The 22,552-nt window shown below is 33.6% G+C and overlaps 2 protein-coding genes and 1 pseudogene across 2 annotated transcripts; all 3 read left to right on the forward strand.

The window, feature by feature from the left end:
• Positions 1–2,822: 2,822 nt before the first annotated feature.
• Positions 2,823–4,837, forward strand: LOC132048738 (wall-associated receptor kinase 2-like; annotated as a pseudogene).
• A 9,738-nt stretch (positions 4,838–14,575) lies between these two features.
• LOC132048739 (uncharacterized) lies at positions 14,576–15,073 on the forward strand. The gene has a single exon (XM_059439428.1). The coding sequence runs from the start codon at positions 14,576–14,578 to the stop codon at positions 15,071–15,073; it is 498 nt and encodes a 165-aa protein (XP_059295411.1).
• Positions 15,074–19,701: 4,628 nt separating this feature from the next.
• On the forward strand, positions 19,702–20,918 carry LOC132048740 (uncharacterized). Its single transcript, XM_059439429.1, has 2 exons — positions 19,702–19,875; positions 19,965–20,918. The coding sequence occupies exons 1-2, from the start codon at positions 19,702–19,704 to the stop codon at positions 20,916–20,918; spliced, it is 1,128 nt and encodes a 375-aa protein (XP_059295412.1).
• The last annotated feature ends 1,634 nt before the right edge of the window (positions 20,919–22,552 follow it).

The raw sequence follows: 22,552 nt of genomic DNA on the forward strand, positions 1-22,552 counted from the left end.
AAAAATCTTTGGAAAATGTTTCACAGAAAATATGTTTCTAAAATTCAGTGTTTGATTTGTGAGAAGAAACTATTTACTGAAAAATATATTTTAAAAACTAATATAATAATTAAGGGTGTGGTGGGGTGGACGGAAGCTTTGTAAGAGGTCAATCGCAAAACAAGACTTTCTTCTAACAGCAACGATAATATTAGATTAAAAATTTAGTACTTAATAGAAAAAGAAGTTACACAATTTCGCATGTTATAAGAGCAAATGTGACCCTTTTTCCTTCATTATGATATTTAAGTTGTTTAATTTTCATAAAAAGAAAAAATCAAAGGAAGCATTTTATGCCAAGTGAAAAACTGCTTTATGAGCACTCCATTTGTTTTACTCAAATAGGCAGGTTGAGCTAATTCGGACGGGTCAAAATAGGTTGAGTTAATAAATTGACAGGTGAAAGTTATTTGAGCTGAAATGAACTAACAAACAGGGGCGGATTTAAAGAGGGCTCAGGGTGTTCACCCGAACACCCTCGGCAAAAATGATATATATATAGTGTGAAATTTTCGCGTTTATGTGCATATATTAACTTTTGAACACCCCGAATAAATTATCTTTAGCTTCTTCTTTTTTCCGAAATTTCGAAATGAAAATCCTGGATTTGCCATCGCTAACAAACGGGTCATAACCTAACCCCTCCAAAAGATTTACCAAGTATTAATTTCGTTATTTGTTGTCTTATTATTTGTTTGAGTGCCTAAACAACCTTTTTCATTTATTATAGTATATATAACATCCCAAAAAAATAATTATTACTTTTTTAAAAATATTATGACAAAATTTCTCATGGATGAATTTGGGCTACACAATCCTTATTTTAGAAGGGCTGAATTGAATGAATCAAATTAGTAGTTGACAAATGGATGGGCTAGTGACCCGCCTAAATTTGAGAGGGTTGAGCGGGTAAATACAACTTTTTCAAAATTTTAAAAGATTACAACTACTTTTTGAAATGGTAATTAAAAAGATTACAACTACTTTCTAAAATTACATAAATACAACTTATTCAAAATTTTAACTTTTTAATTAAAAAAATACAACTTTTTACATTCCTAAAAAATCAATAATACTTAATTCTTTTTATTTTCTCTCCTCCCCAACCCAAATCTATGAAAAGGCACGAGAGAGAATGTGATTGTCCAAATAGACAAAATAAAATCAACTTCAAATCTCATATTCCATCTATCATTTTTTTTTAAAAAAAAAATCTTTAGTGTCCTCCTTTTATTCTTCTTTTTTCTTATTTCACTTGATGATCGATGCAATTATTTTTTAGACTTACGTAAATTAGTTGAATATATTGATAATAAGAAAAGTAAATGAAAAGATATGGTATGTGGCCTAAGAAAATTACATGAAATTATGCCTAAAAAAGTATATGGTATATTCAAATTGGCAAATTTAATTGAAAAGATGATAACAAAATATTTGTGGATATAATAGTAGAAATTAGTGTGTATATATATATATAATGATACCTTTTGTGTATATAGTATATAATATTACAATTACCTAATATATGAATATATTCATCGTACGTGCCAACTAATTCTACTCTACAATAACAGATATAGTATACAATATACAATATACGTATGGAATAATATCACACACACACACACACTTACTCGTTCATGAATTAATTTTTTTTAAAAAGAATTCATGAGTTAGCTTGCTAGTAGATTGTGCTGCAGCTTTTTTAGGTAAGCAATTATTGTGTTTTTATATGCATTTAATTATGTTATCACTAATATAGGGTATCTCCTTGTTTTTAGCTTTAAGTTGCATGATTTGTAATATCTAACTTAGTTGTATATTATATAATTAACTCTTATACATCTTGTATTTATGTTATCACTAATATATGTATTTTATTTCATTAAAATAGTTGACATATCAATGTTAAATGTTAGATATAATATGCTTAATATTGTATAAAGTATACAATAGCACAATAATTAATATTATACCAATATTGTATGTTGTGTATGGTATACTTAATATTATATAATGTATCAATAGCACAATATACTTGATGTTATATGCCTTATATAATATTAAAATATACTTGATATATTATTTTTGATGACATAAAAGTTATAAGAATAATTTTCATGTTGAAGTGCCAATAATAGTTACGAATTAATATGAATATTCATGCACTTTCTTAATATATTTACATTCGAATAATTCCAGTAATTTCTTTTAGTCACAAAAAGATAATTGCATTAAAGTGAAAAGTAAAGGAATAAAAATCAAAAGGAGGAGCAAAAATAAATTTAAAACGAGCTAACAATTCTATGCATCTGTCCCTTTTTCTTTTGGGGGAAAATCATTTTTTCAAGGTTTATACTAGATATTCATTTTCAAATATTCCCTATATGTCTACAATTTTTAGTTTGAAAAGAATCTATTTATAATAAAGGTCATTTCTAAATTAGAAAATATATGTTAATAAAAATTGGGCTTTTCGTGTGACCCCGTGATAGCATGTGTGGGGGGGGGGGGGGGAGAGAGAGAGAGAGATTTTGGGAAGGAGTAATTATATTTAATATGTTACCATTTATTAATTCAAGATTTTAGGAATAGTCATAATTGAGGGAGGATTGATTATAAGGTATACTACCATATAAGTTACTTTGATGGTACAATATGTAATATTGAAAGTAGTTGTAGTTTGTATAATTAACTTCTAGAAAAGTTGTACTTGTGAAAATTCCCCATATCTTTATAAGCTAATTTTGCTAACCCTACTTTGATATAACGTGTTCTACATATTTGATTTGCCAGATATTGATGAATGTGCTGATCCAAGCACCAATACATGTGAAAGGACCTGCATAAACATCCCGGGGAGTTATAATTGTTCTTGTCCTAAGGGATATACCGGTGATGGTGAAAAGGATGGTCGTGGTTGTATTGCCCCCTCCTCTAATTTCCTATGGATCAAGTTCTCTCTAGGTAAATATCTTGAAAAACTTTCATAACCACAAAGACTAATACTCCCTCCCTCCCATTTTATGTGATGTTGTTTTAGCGGTCACATAGTTTAGGAAAGAAATTCATTTTTTTAAATTTGTGGTCTTAACTATCTATAGATGTTTGTGTGGCTATAATCAATCTCATTAAGGGTAAAATAATAAGTTTTAAAGTTAAATTATTTCTGAATATATAAAATGTCATTCTTTTTTTAGAATAATTAAAAAAGATTGTCACATAAATTGAGAGATAAGGAATATTATTTTCCATGCTAGAAACGACTAGGGAGCTTGGTGTTCAATTTTAAACTCTTTCTGCTAACCAAAATTTGAAATTACATGTTTCTCTTATAGATAGTTCATCATACACGCAGCACCACTACTAAAAACAGGAATTAGTAACGGATAAATTCTATATCTACACAGTTAAGTCCATCATTAATCCTATTTAGCGACAGATTAACAAAAAATGTTTGTTAGCTACGAGCGATTTAGGGACGAAGTTCATAGCTAATTCTAATTTTTAGTTAGTGCACATATGGCAAAGCAATACTTTTTAAATTGTTTTCCCATATTACTTGTATTTTTTATTAAGAATTGAAAGACCTCTAAATTTTTGGTATATATGATGATTATAATCTAAGAACAAGATCTACTAATTTTTTTTCCAAATATCCCAACTATGTTTGCACAACAGAGAACGTGCTTTCGTATGTTTGAAATGGGAACTAGGAACACCAATTATTAGCGTATGCATTCAATAGTAACCTGTACTTTTGATCTAGATGAAGTACACAATAAAAAGTAAATTCCACTAATTATGCAGGTAGCGGAATTGGCTTTATCTCCCTGGTGGTTGGGATAGCTTGGCTGTATTTAAGCATCAAGAAAAGAAAATTGATCAAAATCAAGGAGAAATTCTTCACACAAAATGGTGGTTTGCTATTGAAACACAGAATCTCCACTAATGTTTGTAGCTGAAGAAAGCTACAAACAATTATGCCAATGACAGAATTCTTGGTCGCGGTGGCTACGAGATTGTATATAGAGGTGTACAATGTGATAATTGCATAGTTGCCATTAAAAAAATCTAGAATTGTGGACGAGAGTCAAATTGAGCAGTTTATAAATGAAGTACTTATTCTCACTCAAATCAACCGTCGAAATGTGGTGAGGCTCTTTGGATGTTGTTTGGAAGATGAAGTTCCTTTATTGGTTTATGAGTATGGCTCTGAGGGAACTCTTTACGAGCACATTCACAACCAACGTGGAGCGGGTTAGTTAACAATTGCTTACCTTCATTCACATTCACATTCACAAATCGTTTGAGGATTGCAGCAGAGATAGCCACGACACTTGCTTACCTTCATTCATTTGCATCCATGCCTATCATTCATAGGGACGTTAAGTCTGCCAACATATTGTTAGATAGTGTTTACACAGCTAAAATGGCAGATTTTGGAGCTTCAAGGTTAATTCCTTTGGATCAAACACATTTGGCTACGTCAGTTCTAGGGACATCAGAGTACTTGGATCCTAAATATTTCCGCACAAGTCAATTGACGGAGAAACGTGACATTTACAGCTTTGGAGTGGTTCTGGCAGAACTTTTGGCAGGGTTGAAACCTATTGTTAGAGCTAGAAATGAACAGGACAAGAATTTGGCCAATTATTTTATTTTTTCCATGAATAATAATAAGTTTAATATTATTGATCGTTGTGTTTTGCGGCAAGGGAGTGTTGAGCAACTCCAAAAGATGGTTGAGCTGGTGAAGCTTGTCTTCAGCTGCACGGAGAAGATATGCCTACAATGAAGGAAGTGGCTAGTGAACTTGAAGGATTGAAGAAGTTAACTGGAATCTCTTGGTCTAATAATCAACATGGACAGGAAGAGAATGATCAAGATGAATTATCAGATCTTTACACAGTTCCAATTAACTCCTATGGAAATACCCCCAATTCAGATAGGTCTCGTATCATGCATCCTAAATACAGTCCAAGTTGATCCAAAATCTAGGCCACTAATAATGGCATTAGTGTTTTTTTTTTTTTTTGGACAATAGTAATGGCATTAGATTTGCCTCTTAATATCCTCCCCCTATGTGTTCTTCCATATTGAATGTTCTAATGTAGGTTCCTATCCTTTTTCTTCTCAATTTAGATTTTCCTTTGCTTTCAGGGGTTCTCTTTTTCTTCTTTTACAGCTTGTTTGGATGGTTGTTACCTACTGTATTGTATTGTATTGTATTGTATTGTATTGTATTGTGTTGTGTTGTTAGTTTAAATACAATGTTTGTTTTGATTGTTATTTTAATTTTATTGTATCGTATCGTTAAATCCATCGTTACGTAACGACGAAAAGTCTCATTTCATATACTGACTGATTTGGTGTTATCGCGTGGTTACCTTGTTTATTTTCTCATTTTGTCTTTACTTATTTTTATCACCTCTAATAATCATATTTTATTCTTTATCATACTTTTTATGATAGCTCTATATTGTACCCTACATTTCTTATAGGTTTATTCTTCAAATTGTTGATGGCTAACATTATGTAACAATGAAAAACGATGTAATCTATCCAAATGTTGTATTCATCAAAACAATACAGTCTAATATAATACATTATGAAGCAATGTATAACAACCATCCAAACAAAGTGTTAGTGATGGAGGCATGAAATAAAGAGCTACATCAATTACTTCTAATTATGGTTACCCTTGATTTAGTTGATACAATTTACACCATTCATTTTAAAAGGAGATATGTGTCATTCATCCAAGTAAGAACTTGAGTAAACAGAGAGGAGCCAAACCTGCACCTTGCAGGTTAAATAGGAAAATAAGTGGTGCTATGTAGTCCTCTGGTCATTTTTATATTTCATTTTTAGCGAGCAAATGATTTTGACCTGGCCTGGAACCATATGAAATCTGTATAATAATGAGAAAAAGAAATAAGTAAAGGATGCAAATATGAGAAACAATTTGGGAAGGGGGGGGGGACGAGAAGATTGAAGGTTTTTTTTTTTTTTTTTTTTTTTTTGGTTCCTACCCGGTTTCCAGTTTTCGGTATCCGCATTGGGGCCCGACTAAATCCGAATTCTAGTCGGGAAGTCCCAAATTGGGGGTAAAGCCCTCCCTAACAAATACAACTCCATACCCAGGGCTCAAACCCAAAATCTCTGGTTAAGGATAAAGGAGTAACTATCACTCCACCGCAATCCTTAGTATTAGGAATTAATTGCGTGGACAAATTATTACTTATGTGTCGTTCCCTTCACCTTTCAAGTTCAATTGGTTAGATGTACCAATTTTCTAGGCCCAGCAAGAACAGCTAACTTAAAATGATGTTTGGTACGGGGAAACGACTATTCTTCTGTACCCAGTCCTCTTTGGAGGTAGTCACCGAAGGAATATTTACTTGCTAGCTAGTCTTTTTTCTTAAATTTTATAATATGACAAATTTGCAAGACTCGTTTTTATAAGTCTTGGCTTTAATTTGGTTCCCAGAATCTTCTTATCCACAGAGCTAGGAGTCAAGGTCGTCCCTCTTGACTCTTCTGAACCAGTGGTGAAGTGGACCCCTTAGGCACGATTGACCCAAGTCTTTGCATTTTATTAATACTAATTTCTGGACACGTGTGTTGCACGTGTATTCCATGCTAATTAGTATAAACGTTTAAAATGATAGAAATAATATTAGAATGTTTGCGATAAGTTAGATGAAATTTGAAGGAAAATATGTAAGCTCAAACGAATGAATCATAATTTTCTTATCACAATAATTTCTTTATTGTGAAATGATTTTACGCTTAATTAACATTAGCACTGCAAGGACAATCTTATTTGTTAAAGAGTTTCTTGGCAGCTGCTATCTCCGAGGCTCATATAAGGTTTTGTGCTCTACCAAAATAAAAAAGAATTTTTTACCAATGTATATCGAGAAGCCCTGGCCTTCGCTACTCAAATTCTTGATGGTCACCCTTTGCTGAAATCAACGTTGAATTGGGATGGCCTTTTAATATAATAACACCAATATTCTGATATAATCAAATGTTCATAATATCCAGTATTATACAGTAATTTATTTAAACAGAACGCAAGAAAGTTATTGAAAAAATGATTTGGACACGCACATTAATGATGTTAGCTATTTTTTATTTTATATCGATCCGTTTTAGGACCTAGAATTTTTTTACCATTTTCTTTTACTTTGAGTTCTTGCTTACAATAGAGACAATTTCTAACATAAAATTCTAAATTTGTACTTGCTTATAAGCTGAACATATACTTGCCTATTTAATTTTTTGATTTATAATGCGTCATCATTTTACCGGTGGCAACTATGGTTCATCACGTTGTTTTAGCTATGGTAATTTTTCTTTAACTTTTTCTGCTATCCTACGTTTGAGAACCCTGTTAAAGGAATAAGGATAACAAAGGATCTTTAAATTAAAACAACAACGACAACAGCAACAACTACATCTCTGTCAATCAAGAGGTCTTAGGGCAAAAACAATAGGAGTTATGGACCAAAAATTAGAAAAGTGTAAGGATAAATCCTCTTGATCGAGAATAAATTTACAATCTAAAGAATGACCAAACCGAGTCTAGAAGATCCATATACACCACAATCCACGACATATTCTTCTTATGTCGTTTCGATTAGAGACAATAGTTTTCCAATATCGTCGACTCCCTTCCATAGCTCTATACGTGTTATCTCAAGAAATAGCTCAAAAGTAGCAAAGACATTTCTACTAACCACACCCATAAAAAAATGTAAAGAGAACAAATTAAAGATCATCATAAAATCAGAAAGGGCAAAAAAATGAACATGAAGTAAAATTAATATGTCTAAATATCCGAAATAAAAAGAAAAAGTAGATAGGGCACGTGGTAAATTCCAATTAGCAGTACTTATCATTTTTGGTGAAGATACGCAAGTAAAGCTTAACATTAGCAACCTAGAAGAACTGGAAAGCAAATATAAAGTGATTGATTAGTGTGAACTTTAGAACCAAATAATAAGATTGTAATGGCATCCATAGCTGCACGTAAACTGGAGCACATTTTCTTATATAGTATAGAATGTACGCTATATAATTGATCTTAAGTAATAGGGACCATAAATATGAGCATGAATTCACTGGTCAGTTACACTATGGAGAATCAGAATGTCAAGAGACTGAGAGAGACGTGGTTACAGTAAGCATCATTATATCAAAGATGGCATTCACTTTAATTACAATCCTATTTTCTAATTTCAATGCACTTTAATTAGAAATATAATCTCCTTTGTCTAATTTCACTGTTGCCAACGTTCCATGTTACTGACATATTTATCCTCATCGGGCACCATTGATTACATAAATAAAGAATGACTATTTGGGTATAAAGTGCATTCTTTAAGAACTTGTATTAACTATAACCTCACAAAATTCGTGTTTTGTATTAATTGTAAATTTACATTTTATACATAGGTAAAATATGAGTAGTGTTTGATTGAAGGGAAAAAATGTCGATTAATTTTATTTATGCATTTTTGTCTTTCAACTTTAGATTTAGGAGCTTCCCACTTTTAGAATAGTATGATAGTTTTTGGACATGTACATTGCACGTGTATTCCATGATAATTAGTACAAACTTCATAAAATATTAGAAATAATATTTGAATAAGTGTGATGAATTGCACAAAATTTGAAAGCGAAGAATGCATGCTCAAACTGATGAATAGTGAGCTTATACAATCGGCATTTATTAGCATCACAAAGCTCTATCTTATCGGAAGTTACTATCAAGTGAAGTTGAAATGATACCCTTCCTTTTCAAGAGAGAAAAAAAGAATTTCTTAACACTATTTTCTATTAATTCGGTCACTAATACTATAGTCTGTAGTTGGACATATTCAAGAAATTGTATAGCCTTTTCTTATGCAGTTTTTTTAATATATCAAATATTCAACTTATCTAATATTTCAACAACACATAATTTAAATGTGAATATGACCAATACCACTTATGGTCACAAATGCTTAACGTCTTAAAGTTTGTGCCTTGTCTTTAAGAAATTGTAATCTCTACAAAATCTTTTACATACATATCAAGAAGTAATCGTCAAATGAAAGTAGTATTTTGTAGAAGTTGTATGGAAATTCGATTAATATTTTTCTTTATTACGATGGCTAGTAGATCATTGTCATCAATTTCATAGTGTACACCTGGAAAAAAAAAATTATTTGTTATAATATGTATATAGGTATACATATCCTTTATCTGATTCAAATTTGTGAGTCATTTCATATGTAAATTTTACAGAAATATTAGTTTAGCCGTTTAAGTCAATATCGACATGTTTTGTGCTAGCATGCAACACCAAATTAAAGAAAATAAATTCAAATTTTAAATCAAGCCTTCTAGAATACAAGACATCTAAGATGTATCACCTTCTCGACTTGCTCTTCTTCTTCTCCACCCAATCCATCCACCATTTTTGGTTACATATTTCTAATCTTTCACTCTTTCATAAAAAAATAATCTTGAAAGGTGTGACAGATAATGGTGTTAATAAAAGGTTTAAAAAAAGAAAGTGAAAAATTTGTAAGAGTAATGTACCTCAAATTGTTGCAGAAAGTGAGAGAAAAGAAAATTAGAGTAGATAATGATTTGACAAAAGAAAAAAGAAAATTATAATCGAGTAATTTGAAGTGTTCCATGCAATTTATAGAATTTGATAAAGAATATCAAAAGTAATCTAACGGATGGAAGCTAAAAGAAGCAAAGAATGAGAAAGAGATAGGCAGCATATAATTCGTGCAATTAACAGATTTAATGCCTCAATATATTCATAACCCCGCTACTCAAATATATTTAAATTCATATACACTGACTTTAATTTGCATCTTTAGTGCGTGAGGAGAGAGGTTTTGATTATTTGGTTTTAAGGTAGAATGGTAGTATATCAATTTTTAAAGAACATTTTGATAATCTAACTTTTAACTTAGAGGCTTCTCACTTTTAATATGATACTAGTTTGGAACACGTGCAACGCTAATTAGTATAAATGTTTTAAGATATTATAAATAATATATTAAAATATGTATGCGATGCGTTGCCAGAAATTCGAAAGAAGAAAATACAAGCGCGAATTGATAAATGGCGAGCCTGTTCGACTAATATTTACTGTCATCCCAAAACACAAACGTATTGGAATTTTTTTTCAAATCATGAATGTGAGAATGTCCTTTATTTTAGTATATCTTCTTTTAGCAAGTGTTTCTTTACTACGATCAAAGTTGCACACAATCAATTAAATTGCATGTTTTTTGTTTATCAATATGTGTTGATTTTATTTGTTTCTTTAATATTATTTTACTGATAAGATTTTAATGCGATAAAGTATTGTTAGAACGACTTCAATCATACAATTTTTATAATATATGAAACATTCAATTTGACAATTTCTTGTCTTTGATATATCTTTCAACAACATACGTTTACATTTCATTATAAGCCTCGTTGGCTATGATTGTAATTACTTTCATATCTAAAAGTTCTGCCTTTTTTAAAGAAATTGTAGACTCATATAACTGACGATACATCTGTGAGAAGTTGTTCTTTGAATGAAAGTACCATTTTATAAAAGCCGTTCAAAAATTCGATCAATATGTGTCTTTCTTATGATTGCTATTAAATCGTTGCCCATTTCTTGGTATGCATCTGCAAAGAAGTAGTAACTATTTTTCATAGAGATACTTAATAAGTATTGACATAAGAAAACTTAATTGATACATACAAATTATAGTTGCACATATATGTACCTTTTGTTTGATTCGAAATTATGAGTATTTTGATCAGTGATTTTGGTAAAAGAATATTTATTGTGACTTTGATATAACGTTATCAATTTCTTGGTGCTTCACTTGCAAGATTTAAACTGAAAGTCAAATATTCCAAATCAAATCTGAGAATTAAGAGGAAAGAAAAATTCTTGTTCAATCAAAAATATTAGAATAATGGCTACGGATGTGAAATTGTAATCCTTGTCAATTGTAGTTTCGCAATGGAACAACATGTTATATCTGTCAAAAATTACCAAAAGTTTTCACTTTAAAAAGATTTAGTGTAGCATTTTAATTAATTTTGAGCAATAAAATATTAAATAAAAAAGATACATACGCTGAACTTTTTAAAGAACACTCAATAATCGAATAATAATCTATGACAATACTAATTAAAACAGAATTACAGAAGAAAAGGGGGATGATCGTATAATATTTCAAATTAAAATGATGTCGTGAACAATTATCTTGTAACACAATCAATAAATATTAATAAAACCCAGGAATATAAGCAGTGATTTAATCCAGAGGTTAAAATCAGACTTTTGTATACATAGAACAGCTGAGCTTAGTTTTTTTGGGGTGATAGTGGAAAAGTTGACAGATAAGTCACCGTTACTGCCGCTCTACAAAAACATACATCAGAGAAGGAGATGCTATTCGCTTGATGAGAAATTAAAAGGAATATCAAAAATTCGAGTGGCAAATTAACATAAAGAAAAGCAATCCATATTCTTGTTCTATATTACATAGAATTAGATAAAGACGGTAATTTTGATGCTTACAAATAATAAAAAGAGAATAAATGTATTTGCTTTTTAGCTTTCACAATAGAAGATTAAGACCATCAAATTTTAAATAAATTCTAATACCTTGCTCTTTTCGTATCCAACCAACTTTACCCCCAAATGATTTGGTAAAATTCATGCATGAAACTGGAACGATTTGGGAAGGACAGATGATATCAAATGTCTATGAAATACACTCTATTTATAGGTGAAAATTTTACATTACAGGTTCATTTAAACAACATATAGGAAAATGAAAAGCCAACAAGAGCAAAAACGTGAAAGTAAATTAGAGTAAATGGAATGTAAAGGAAAATTAATGTTGACTAAACGTGGACACATTATCTTAGAAGGGGAAGAGACTTGAATTGTGATTAATTGGCAGTTCTTTGAAGACTAAAAGCCATAATTTACCATTTAATATGGGATCTTAATTTAATAGCCAACTTCAGGTTATGTGAATTTTTCCAGCGAAACTGATGTAGTATTAGTATTATGTAACCAAACAAGTCTAGAGTACCACCTAATTTTTTTTTCTCTCTCTAAAACTCTCTCCGTACTAACGGCCTCTTTTATAACGGTCTAATCTCTTGGGCACTTAGCGCCTACGCGCCTCCACATGGCTACTCCGGACGGCCATCAATAGGCGCATCAAGAGCAGATTTTACCACCCCCACCTGAGACGACTACACCGCAAGAAGTAATTCCTACAACTTCGACATATGCCGCTGCTATAGCACCAAATGTCAAAGCCACCATCTCCACCCATAATGGAGTTCCGACAATGACGTTCAAATCGAAGCAATACTATGGTGTTATGGTGAATCACTACAAATGTACTATAGTCGGTAAGTTCCTTAAAACCCGTCCTCAGATAGAGAAAATTCGGAGTGATTTTGCTCAGAAAATGACCCATCGAGAGGTAAGGATCAAATTGGGGCTTTCGATTTTAGGACTGTTTTTCTTGTCTGTACCCTAGAGGAAGATTGTAAAAATATCTTCTTTAGAAGAATGATTGAAATTGATGATCAACAAATGTGGATGGAGCAATGGACTCCGAATTTTAAACCGGATGAGGACTCTTCTTTTGCTCCTGTTTGGGTATTGTTACCAGGTCTACCATTTCATTGTCATCATTGGGACTATCTCGAACCGATTCTTAGTCCAATTACATGCGCTTCAAAACCTTGGATAATGCCACCTTGACCAAAAGTAGACCGGGCTTGCCAAAGCTAGAGTGATCATGGACCTTACAAAACCTCTTATCAATAAAGTCAGGATACGCCTAAAGGATGAAAATTCTCCATTGAAAGGTTTCTATCAAAAGATTGATTATGACCAGATGCCTAAATTTTCCATGCACTGCAAAAGGATTGGGCACTCCCGGATGTGTAGATAGAAAAAAAAAAAAGAAACAAAGGAAGGAAAAAAAGGATGGGGGCAAGGACAACTATAATAAAAGCGACTAACAAAGGTTATGCTAACAATAAGGAAGCAACAACACAACCCTCTAGATGAGAAAGATGATGAAAACAAGAGCCGAACAACAAAAGAATACCTTTGGCTAGGAGGAAGAACATAACAGTAACAAGCAGGACAAGGGATCTACCAAAAATGATAAGGAGGAAAAGAAAAGGGATGAAAGAAACGACAAGAATGCTCAACATGATGAAGCAAGGAAGGGGATAACTAATCATGATGCTGAAGTTACCAAGACTGATCAAGATAAGGACAATAGTAAATCCCCTCCCGAGGAAGACTATAGAAAAAAGGAAGGAAAAGTTTTATGTCCTCTCCAAGAGGAAGTACAAGATTCTATTCTTTGGCCGAATGATTGTCCCCCTTTAAAAGCAACAATACTAGTAAGTAACTACTAAGAAGGAAAAGAGAGAGTTAGAAAACTCGTCGGAAAAAAGAAGAGAAACCAAAAAAGAAAAGAAATCGAAAGGCGAAAAATGCCGGGTTTAACAAGATGCGTATATTTAGAAAACTGGTGTGAAGCATATAAAAAAAACAAGACCGATGAAAAAGCAATGGTAACTTGGATGGCATAAATAAGGAAACTGTTGTTGATAATGCCAAGGTTAATGCTATAACTCTAGAGGCCCCCAAATTTAAACCTCTTGATAGTACTAATAAAGAAAGTGGAGAGGGTGGCACCATCTCAATTCATCTAAACTTCCCCACAGAGGTGAACAAAGAGAGGAACGAAATAAGTTTGAGGAAACAGGTGATGATTCGTATATCCGAGAGAAACCACAGAAGGCTTTTATTTTTGTTACTCGAGCTGAAGTACAAGCAATAGGCAGGGCCTTTGATGCAATTACTCAAAAACACAGCCTATTCCCAAGAGGCAGGTCTAGAACTAGGAGACTAAGGAGTACTGATGGACACAAATCCAGAAGTAGAATAAGGCAGAGAAGCAGTGTTGCTTGATCCCTCCCTTTAATGTTTTAATGATTATTACAATTTCATAGAACATTAGGGGGATAAAATCAAAAAAAGCTTTTATAAGACTTATTAAGATGGTGAAGATGCATAAGGTGCAATTTGCAACTGTACAAGAACCTTTTCTGGATGGGTCTCATCTTGAAAAATATAGAAAAAAAAAAAGTGATTTTCAAAATGCTATGGTCAACAGAAATGGGAAAATTGGTGTTTCTGGGAGCTTCACTGGATTGCACAATGATTTCTAATAGCAACCAGCAGATTACTTCAAAAATCAAGCAGGTGACTACTAGTATCACTTTTTGGTACACCATTGTGTATGCCAAAACTACTGCTAGAAAAAGAAAGAAGTAATGGTACAAGCTTAAGCATAATATGAGTAGGATTGATGGTCCATGGGCTGTTTTAGGGGACTTCAATATTATTCTTTCTCCCCGGTGAGAAAAAGGTGGCAGACCCCATAGATTAAGTCAAAGCATGGACTTCATAACATGCTTGGATGATTATGGCTTAGTTGATGCAGGCTATAGTGGCAATATCTTTACTTGGACTAACGGCAGGAAAAGGGCAAATAGGATTTGCAAAAGGTTAGATAGAGAACTTTACAATGAAGAATGGAATAACATTATGGGCATTACATTGGTGAAACACAAAGCCAAGACTGGATCTGACCACAACCTTATCCTTCTTACTTGTAAGGATCTTTCTAACAATTTCATAAAATATTTCAGATTTCTTAACTTTTGGACTTTGCAGCCAAGTTTTTTACAGGTGGTTCAAAGCTCTGGGGAGGAAGAAGTGCAGGGTAACTCTATGTGGATCCTACAAGAAAAATTGAAAAAGCTTTCAAAGAAATTAAGCCAATGGTATAAGGACACCATAGGGGATGTTTTCCAACAAGTTAAGAACTATGAGGAACTAGTTCTAGACAAAGAACATAAGATGGATAATGATGACTCAGAAGTGAATAGATAGGAGCTCAATAGAATGAATGTTGAATATGTTAAATGGACTGGTTTTCAAGATAACATTCTACAACAGAAGGCTAATATCTAATCGGCAAAAGAAAGAGATGCTTGCACCAAATGCTTCTTTAGCTCCATAAAGCACAAAAGAAGAAAAGCTTCCCTTCAGAGAATTAAAAACTCTGAGGGTAATTGGATTGAAGGCAATGAAGCAATTAGAGAAGTTGCTATACATCATTTTCAGACCCATTCAACCGATTCCAATCAAATTCAGACTTTGAGTCCTTCATAATATAGATAAGCTTATTTCGAGGAGGATAATAGAAAAGCTGGATGCTACTTTCACCCCGAAGAAGAAGAAATCGAACAGCTATCACGGACTCGAGCCCTAATAGTCTTTCTTTGAAGGAGATGGTTACAATGGCTTCTTTTTCCAAAAATGTTGGCACATCATCAGATAGGAAATGGTAAATTTTGTTCATAGTTTCTATTATGGTAAGAGACTGACTAAATATTTTACTAGTACTTGCTCAGTCTTAATTCCTAAAGTAGAAGAACCATCCACCTTTTCTCAACTTAGACCAATTAGTTTAACTAATTTCTCTAATAAAATAATCTCTAAAATTATGGCTACCAGACTTAACCTTTTTTTGTCTAAGTTAGTTTCTGAAAATCGGTTTGGTTTCATTAGTGGGAGACTCATCACTGAGAATGTCCTTTTAACTTAGGAGATTGTTCATGGTATCAACAAGGGCAATAACTCAAATCTTATTTTTAAATTAGATATGGAAAAATCTCATGATAGGATCTCCTGGCTTTGCATTATTTTCATTCTGAGAAGATTTGGATTCTTTGAAATTTTTATTGATCTTGTTTGGATACTGTTATATGATGCTTGGTACTGTATCATCATTAATAGAGAAAGACGAGGTTTCTTTCATTCAACAAGGGGTCTCAAACAGGGAGACCCCTTATCACCATCTCTTTTTATATTAACTCTTTGAATTGCTGACTTAACTTCTTAACAAGCTTTTTGAGAAAGATAGATATATAGGCTATAACAGAATATAAATGGCATTAGAATCAGTCATCTAGCTTATGCTAATGACATAATACTTTTTACCTCTTGGGATAAGTATTCCATTAAAGCATTGCTAAGAAAGCTGAGGAAATATGAAAAGGTTTCAGGGCAAAAGATCAACACTGGTAAGAGCATGTTTCTTACTGCATCTCATGTCTCAAGAGGCACTGTGAGAAGAATTTCCAGAATGACTAGTTTCAACCTAGGTAATTTTCCTTTTACCTACCTTGGCTGTCCTAGTTATCCTGGTAGAAAGAAGATCCAATATTTTGCTGACATAAGTACTAAAATCCTTAAGAGAATTGGTGGTTGGCAAGGTAATCTGTTGTCATATAGAGGCAAAGCTATCATTATTCAGCAAGTTCTTCAATCATAAACTTTACATTTGGTGGCCGCTATATCTCCTCCTAAAACTGTTTTGAAACAAATTGAAAAATATTTTGCAAACTTCTTTTGGGGTCAACATGAAGGAAAAAACAAGTACCACTGGAGTGCTTGGCATAACCTTTGTTATCCAAAAGATGAAGAAGGCTTAGGTTTCAAAGCTCTTAAAGATATTCAAAGATCCTTTATCCTTAAAAGAAAGTGGAGATTTAGTGTCACACCCCACCCTTGGTAAGGCGTGACTGGCACCCGGCACCTTATGGGAACCGAGTTAACCAACTTATAACTCGCATCCTTCATGTCTCGAATAGTAAAAATTACGGCTAAGGGCTAAATATGAACATAATATCATGCATAAATATATATGCAATGGGCTACGATGCCAACATAACTACCAACACAACATAACTAAGCTATACACAGAAACTGTCTACAAAGCCTCTATGAACATGACTAAAATATAAAAGTCGGGACAGGGCCCCAGAACGTACCACGTAATATATAATTTTTATATATATATATATATATATATATATGTAGACTTAGGCTCGCACGTGCTCGGGAAGAAGTGGAGCCACCAAGCATGCTTGGTACACCGAAGGCAGCCTACGGTGGAATATCTTCATCTCATCTATCTACACCTACGGGAATGAACGCAGCGTCCACAAGAAGGGACGTCAATACAAATAATGTGCGAGTATGTAAGGCGTGAATAGTAATATGATATAAAAACGAAGATAGCAAAAGGTACGGTGAGTAATTATACCTCCTACACTTTCTCGGACCTTTGTCACGTAAATTGACTTGTTTATAGGAAAAACATTTCATACACATCCATACACAATATACACACACTTGCATTCACATACATTTACTATACATACATCTGTCATATCCGTACCCGGCCTTGTCGGGACTCGGTATCATCTGTACTCGGGCCTTTTGGGACTCGGTATCATCTGCACCCGGCCCTTTCGGGACTCGGTGTCATCCGTACCCAACACTTTCGGGACTTGGTGTCATACCCAACTGATCAGTGGGAGTGCAATACATACATACATACATATATAAACATATACATAAATGAAATCAACATCATAATTAGCATCATCATTATCACTATATCATTCCTTGAAAGATCAACCATTGTAAGATGAAATCAATAATGCCATGAGAGTATCAAGAACCATGAGCTTAGATAGCGTTAGAAATAGAATCATCATCGCTATATCTCACCTCGAAAGAACAAGTATTATGAGGTGAGATCAATCACAAAGAATAGTCTCAAGATCATGAATAAGCTCAATAATATCGTAAGGACCATGAGATTCGTAAACCTCTAGCATTTGTGGAAGCAAGGATATTATGGATATGGCACAAAGGTTTATAACAAAAGAATCATGCCTTCATAAAGAAAGGGTTTAGCCTTAACATAGCTTTCGGTCTCTTTAGCCACTCAACGTTTATCCTTTCAAGCTCGTAAATCTACATATAAACCATTCATACTATGGTTAGGCTCAATGTCATACGCTCATCTTAAGCCTTCAATTTAATACCGTTGAGAATCTGCCAAAATTCAGGAAGCATCTCCCCTGTTTATACTACATCCCAAAGACCACTATGGGTCATCAAACAGCCCAACAACAACAACAACAACAACCAACAATGGCAACAACTACAATATAATCCAATATAACCCTCTTCGATTACTTTAAGAATTATATCGAGCGGCAAGCTCGTTTAACGAATAACAAATGTCATTCAACCCTAACTCTCCTTTCAAAATTCCGTCCGCACCCTTCATAATAATACGCATATATTTACCATATCATATTTAGCTCAAAATATCCTTAAATGTATTCCAAAACAATCCATACTCCTATGCCTCATCCTTTACTTTCTATTCGTAAATTTCTTATATTTTCTTCTCTATTTTTCCAACTAACACGTGAATAATCCCAATAATCGTAGTGATAATATATTTACGTTATAATCCATAATTTACAACCATTAGAAGTCATATTTAAACATTCAAAACAGTCCCTACAAAACAATGGCTTAACTTAACTTATTTTGATGTAATCTAGCAGTGTTTAGCCTCAAACAATTTTATCAACATCAATTTAAGCTAACACACGACCAAAGGGGTATTATACATACCTTAAGCAGTGCATACAACCCAAAAATCATGGCTGGATCAATTCAACTTCACCCTTAATCACTAGACAACACTGTAGGTTTGTTACTCTCGTAGTTTCTAACTTCTTTAATAGAAAGTTGTGTTGTTTCCACTTGATTTGGGTTGAAATTTAGTGGGTGGAAGTTGGGAAAATATTCTAGAGGGTTGGGGAATATTTTACAGATGTTGGATGAAAAATGAGGGTAAACCCTTTTTCTAGAGTTCTAAAGTCGGTTCTCGTAGCGGCCGGTTACTATAGCGGCTCGAGTTCTTTGTAGCACACGTTTCTGCTCTGTCAGCCTAAATTGTAAAGTCTATAATTCTCTACTCCGGTATCGTATCGACGAGCGGTTTGTTACGTTGAAAGCTAGACTCTACAAACTTCATATTAGGCTTTTGAAACATCTTACAACTCCTAATATACCTGGAGATATACCCCTCCAAAATTGACCCAAAATTCTGTCCAAAATTTTGCCAACTTTTTTTCCAAATTTTCAAAAAATTTATCTTCTTCAATTTGCTTGGTCCCGGAGTCTCCTATAGCTTATTATATGAGCCTAAACCCTCATAACCATAAGATTGGGGCATATAATCTCATATATCCTTGAAGGTAACTCCGAAGAATCGTACTTAAAACAACCATCAATACTTATAAATTTGAACGTACGAAACTACGGGATGTAACATTTAGAACTCAAAAAAGTTTGTGGTCTGATTTTCTAAGGTCAAAATACTGTATTAGAACTAATGATGTTGCTAGAGTTTGGTGTTCAGGTCAATCACAAAGCTGGAAAGAATTGCTTGACTGTAGGGAAGTTACTGAGCCACATATGTATTGGAAGTTAATTCTGGATCATCTATGTTTTGGTGGGACAACTGGACTGGCCTAGGACCTTTATCCAAGCTCCTTGAACCTGGCCCTAAACCAGGAAATACCCTTGTTAAAGAGTTCATCATCAATCGGGGTTAGGACATTAGTAAGCTTGAGGTGACTATGCCTCCAAATTTACAAAGTCTCATTTTGAAAATCCACATTGCTGATCACAATATGCCAGATTCTTGTATTTGGACCTTCACAAATGATGGAAGTTTCTCTACTGCTTTTGCTAGAGAAATCACCAAGGACAAGAAAAACAAAATGACACTTTTAAGCATCTCTGGCACAAAGGTATTCCTTTCAAAATTGCTTTCCTTAACTGGAGAATGATAAAGAGAAAGCTGCCTTTAGATGATATGATGGCAAAGTTTGGATAGCAGATGGCATCCATATGCAACTGTTGTGCTAATCCTCAAAATGAGACTGCTGATCATGTGTTCATGAAGGGTGAAGTGGCTGAGAAAATTTGGAGATTCTTTGCAAACCCCGTGGCTATAAAGATACAGAGAGGTTCTATGAATCAATTAATGTGGAGCTGGTGGGCAACAGAAAGATCTAATGCTCTACATAAGACTATATGTAGCATACTTCCTATGTATATTAATTGGGAACTATGGAAGAGGAGGGGTGCCAGTAGGTATGGACAGAAGTCTTACTCTATCAATAATATTATATACCATGTGAATTTTCAAGTCAAAATCTTGTTATATAAACACTTTACCCAGGTTAAACTTCACTTGGCTTGGAAAGATATATGTGTTCTTGCAGATAACTACTCAGCACCAGTTAGCTGTTTTCCAGTTTATTGGAGTAAACCACAAGGACTACAAGTCAAAATCAACACTGATGGAAGCTCTATAAAGGAAAAGAAGAAGGCTGGAGCAGGTGGGATAATCAGAGACCATGAAGGAAGAATGATTCTGGCTTTCACACAGTCCATTGGATATTGCAGCAACAATGAAGCAGAAATAAAGGCTGCTCAAATTGGACTCTATTATTGCTCAACTCTGGGACTGAAAAATGTCATATTAGAGATGGATTCAAAGCTTATAGTGGACATGATCATAGAGATACGTAAACCTTCATGGAAATTCCAGCACAAGATAGAAGGCATTCAAAGTAGATTAAACATGTTAGAAGGAGTAGCCCATCATTGCTATAGAGAGGCTAACTCAGTAGTAGATATTCTTTCCAAAGAAGGGTCTGTTAAAGGTCTAAATGGTGTCTTCCAAGCCCCTCGACACTTACCTAGGACTGCTATTGGTGCTTATAGACTGGACAAGTGTGGTATGGCCAATTTCAGGATTACGAAAAAGAAAGTAGGCATTGGCTAAAGTTTATAGAACAAATGGTGAATCTGACAAATGATGAAGATTCATTATTTGTTCAAAATATTCTTTTGAGATCTAACAGGTTTAGGAGGATACCCCTCTAAATATGCACGAATGGTCTGTCATTCTGTGCAGGATGGTTACTTGTAACTATCCCCTTTTGCTCTCCGGGTTATAATAAAATGAAAATTTCAGTTTTTTTAAAAAATTAATTAGTTATTTTTTAATAATAGGAGGTAATTTACTTTTAGGTAAAGGCCAAATTGGTCATTCAACATTTAAAGGGTATTATCGTAATCCAACTTTTAACTATGGGGATTCCCACTTTTAGTACTATATGATATGATGACATATGAAAAATCATAGTACAACTAAGAGTAGTAAGCTTTTGCTCGAATTAGTTTGCATCATTTTGAGAATTCTCAAAAACCATGGAACTAAAACAAGTGATTTTTAGTCCTAACCAAATTGCTTTTTTTTTTTTTTTAATTTTTTTTTTTACGCTTGTGTGCTAATACTGACATTAGCCCCGGCCCAAAACACCACTAATAGCACCAGCACCACCATTCCTAAAGCTTCCAATATAACAAAACAAGAATGCCGTAAGACGTGCGGGAACGTTACGATTCCATAGCCATTTGGTATTGGATTAGGATCAGGTTGCGCCATTAATTCGGGGTTCGAGATCAAGCCAGCGTTTCTAATGATGGTTCTCAGAAACCTCTCATAGGAAACATTGAGGTCTGCGACATATCTGATCTTTGAATTGCGCATCGCTAATGTCATCTCCTGGAGATGTTACAACTCAAACGGAGGTGTGCGGGCTGAAAATCAATTTGGTTGGACTCGTTTGAGAAACTCAAATCCGAATAGTTTCTCCGCATGGAACAAGTTTACTGTCGTCGGTTGCGATGACAATGCTCTCATCACAGGCCATTATTTTGAGTATAACTGCTCCACCAACTGTAACAGCTCAAAGGAAGTGATTAAAGGAGAATGTATGGGTAATGGCTATTATCAGGTGCAGATACGCAAGGGCTTGAAATACTTTCTCCCAAGTGTATATTAATTTTAAGCTATAATTATTAGTATGTTATGAGTATAATCTTGCTAAGAGGGACAATAATGATGATGAGGAAGTGTTGTATACAAGGGTATAAGGGATTGTGTTGAAGTTGTTGTTATGGATTGATTATGAAAAAGAAGTTTGGATCGATTTGAGTCCAATTTGAATAAAAATCTCTTGGCTATGGTATTGTTGATGTTGTTATTGTTGTTAGGGAGTTGTTTTAGAATTTGGTGGGAGTAAGTGATATAGGGGAGATACTGCCCAAATTTTGTTAGCTCACCTAATAGTCTAGTTTGATCTCATAAGCGTTTCAATGACTTACCCGAAGTGCAAATCATCTTGAATGTAGACTTACGAGCTCGGAGGATAGGCGTGAGTAGTTAAGGAGACGACAAGGTATGTTAAGGCTAAACCTTTCTTTCTAAAGGCATGATTTCTTTATTGTGAACCCATACATGATATCCATAATGTCCTATTTCCTAGAAATGCTAGAAGCTCATGATGTTCAAAGGTTCTTATGATATTATTGATAAACGTTCTTATGATGATAATGATAATGATGTTGATG

This window comes from Lycium ferocissimum, chromosome 3 (genome assembly GCF_029784015.1).
Source record: "Lycium ferocissimum isolate CSIRO_LF1 chromosome 3, AGI_CSIRO_Lferr_CH_V1, whole genome shotgun sequence".
In the NCBI taxonomy this organism is placed as follows: domain Eukaryota; kingdom Viridiplantae; phylum Streptophyta; class Magnoliopsida; order Solanales; family Solanaceae; genus Lycium; species Lycium ferocissimum.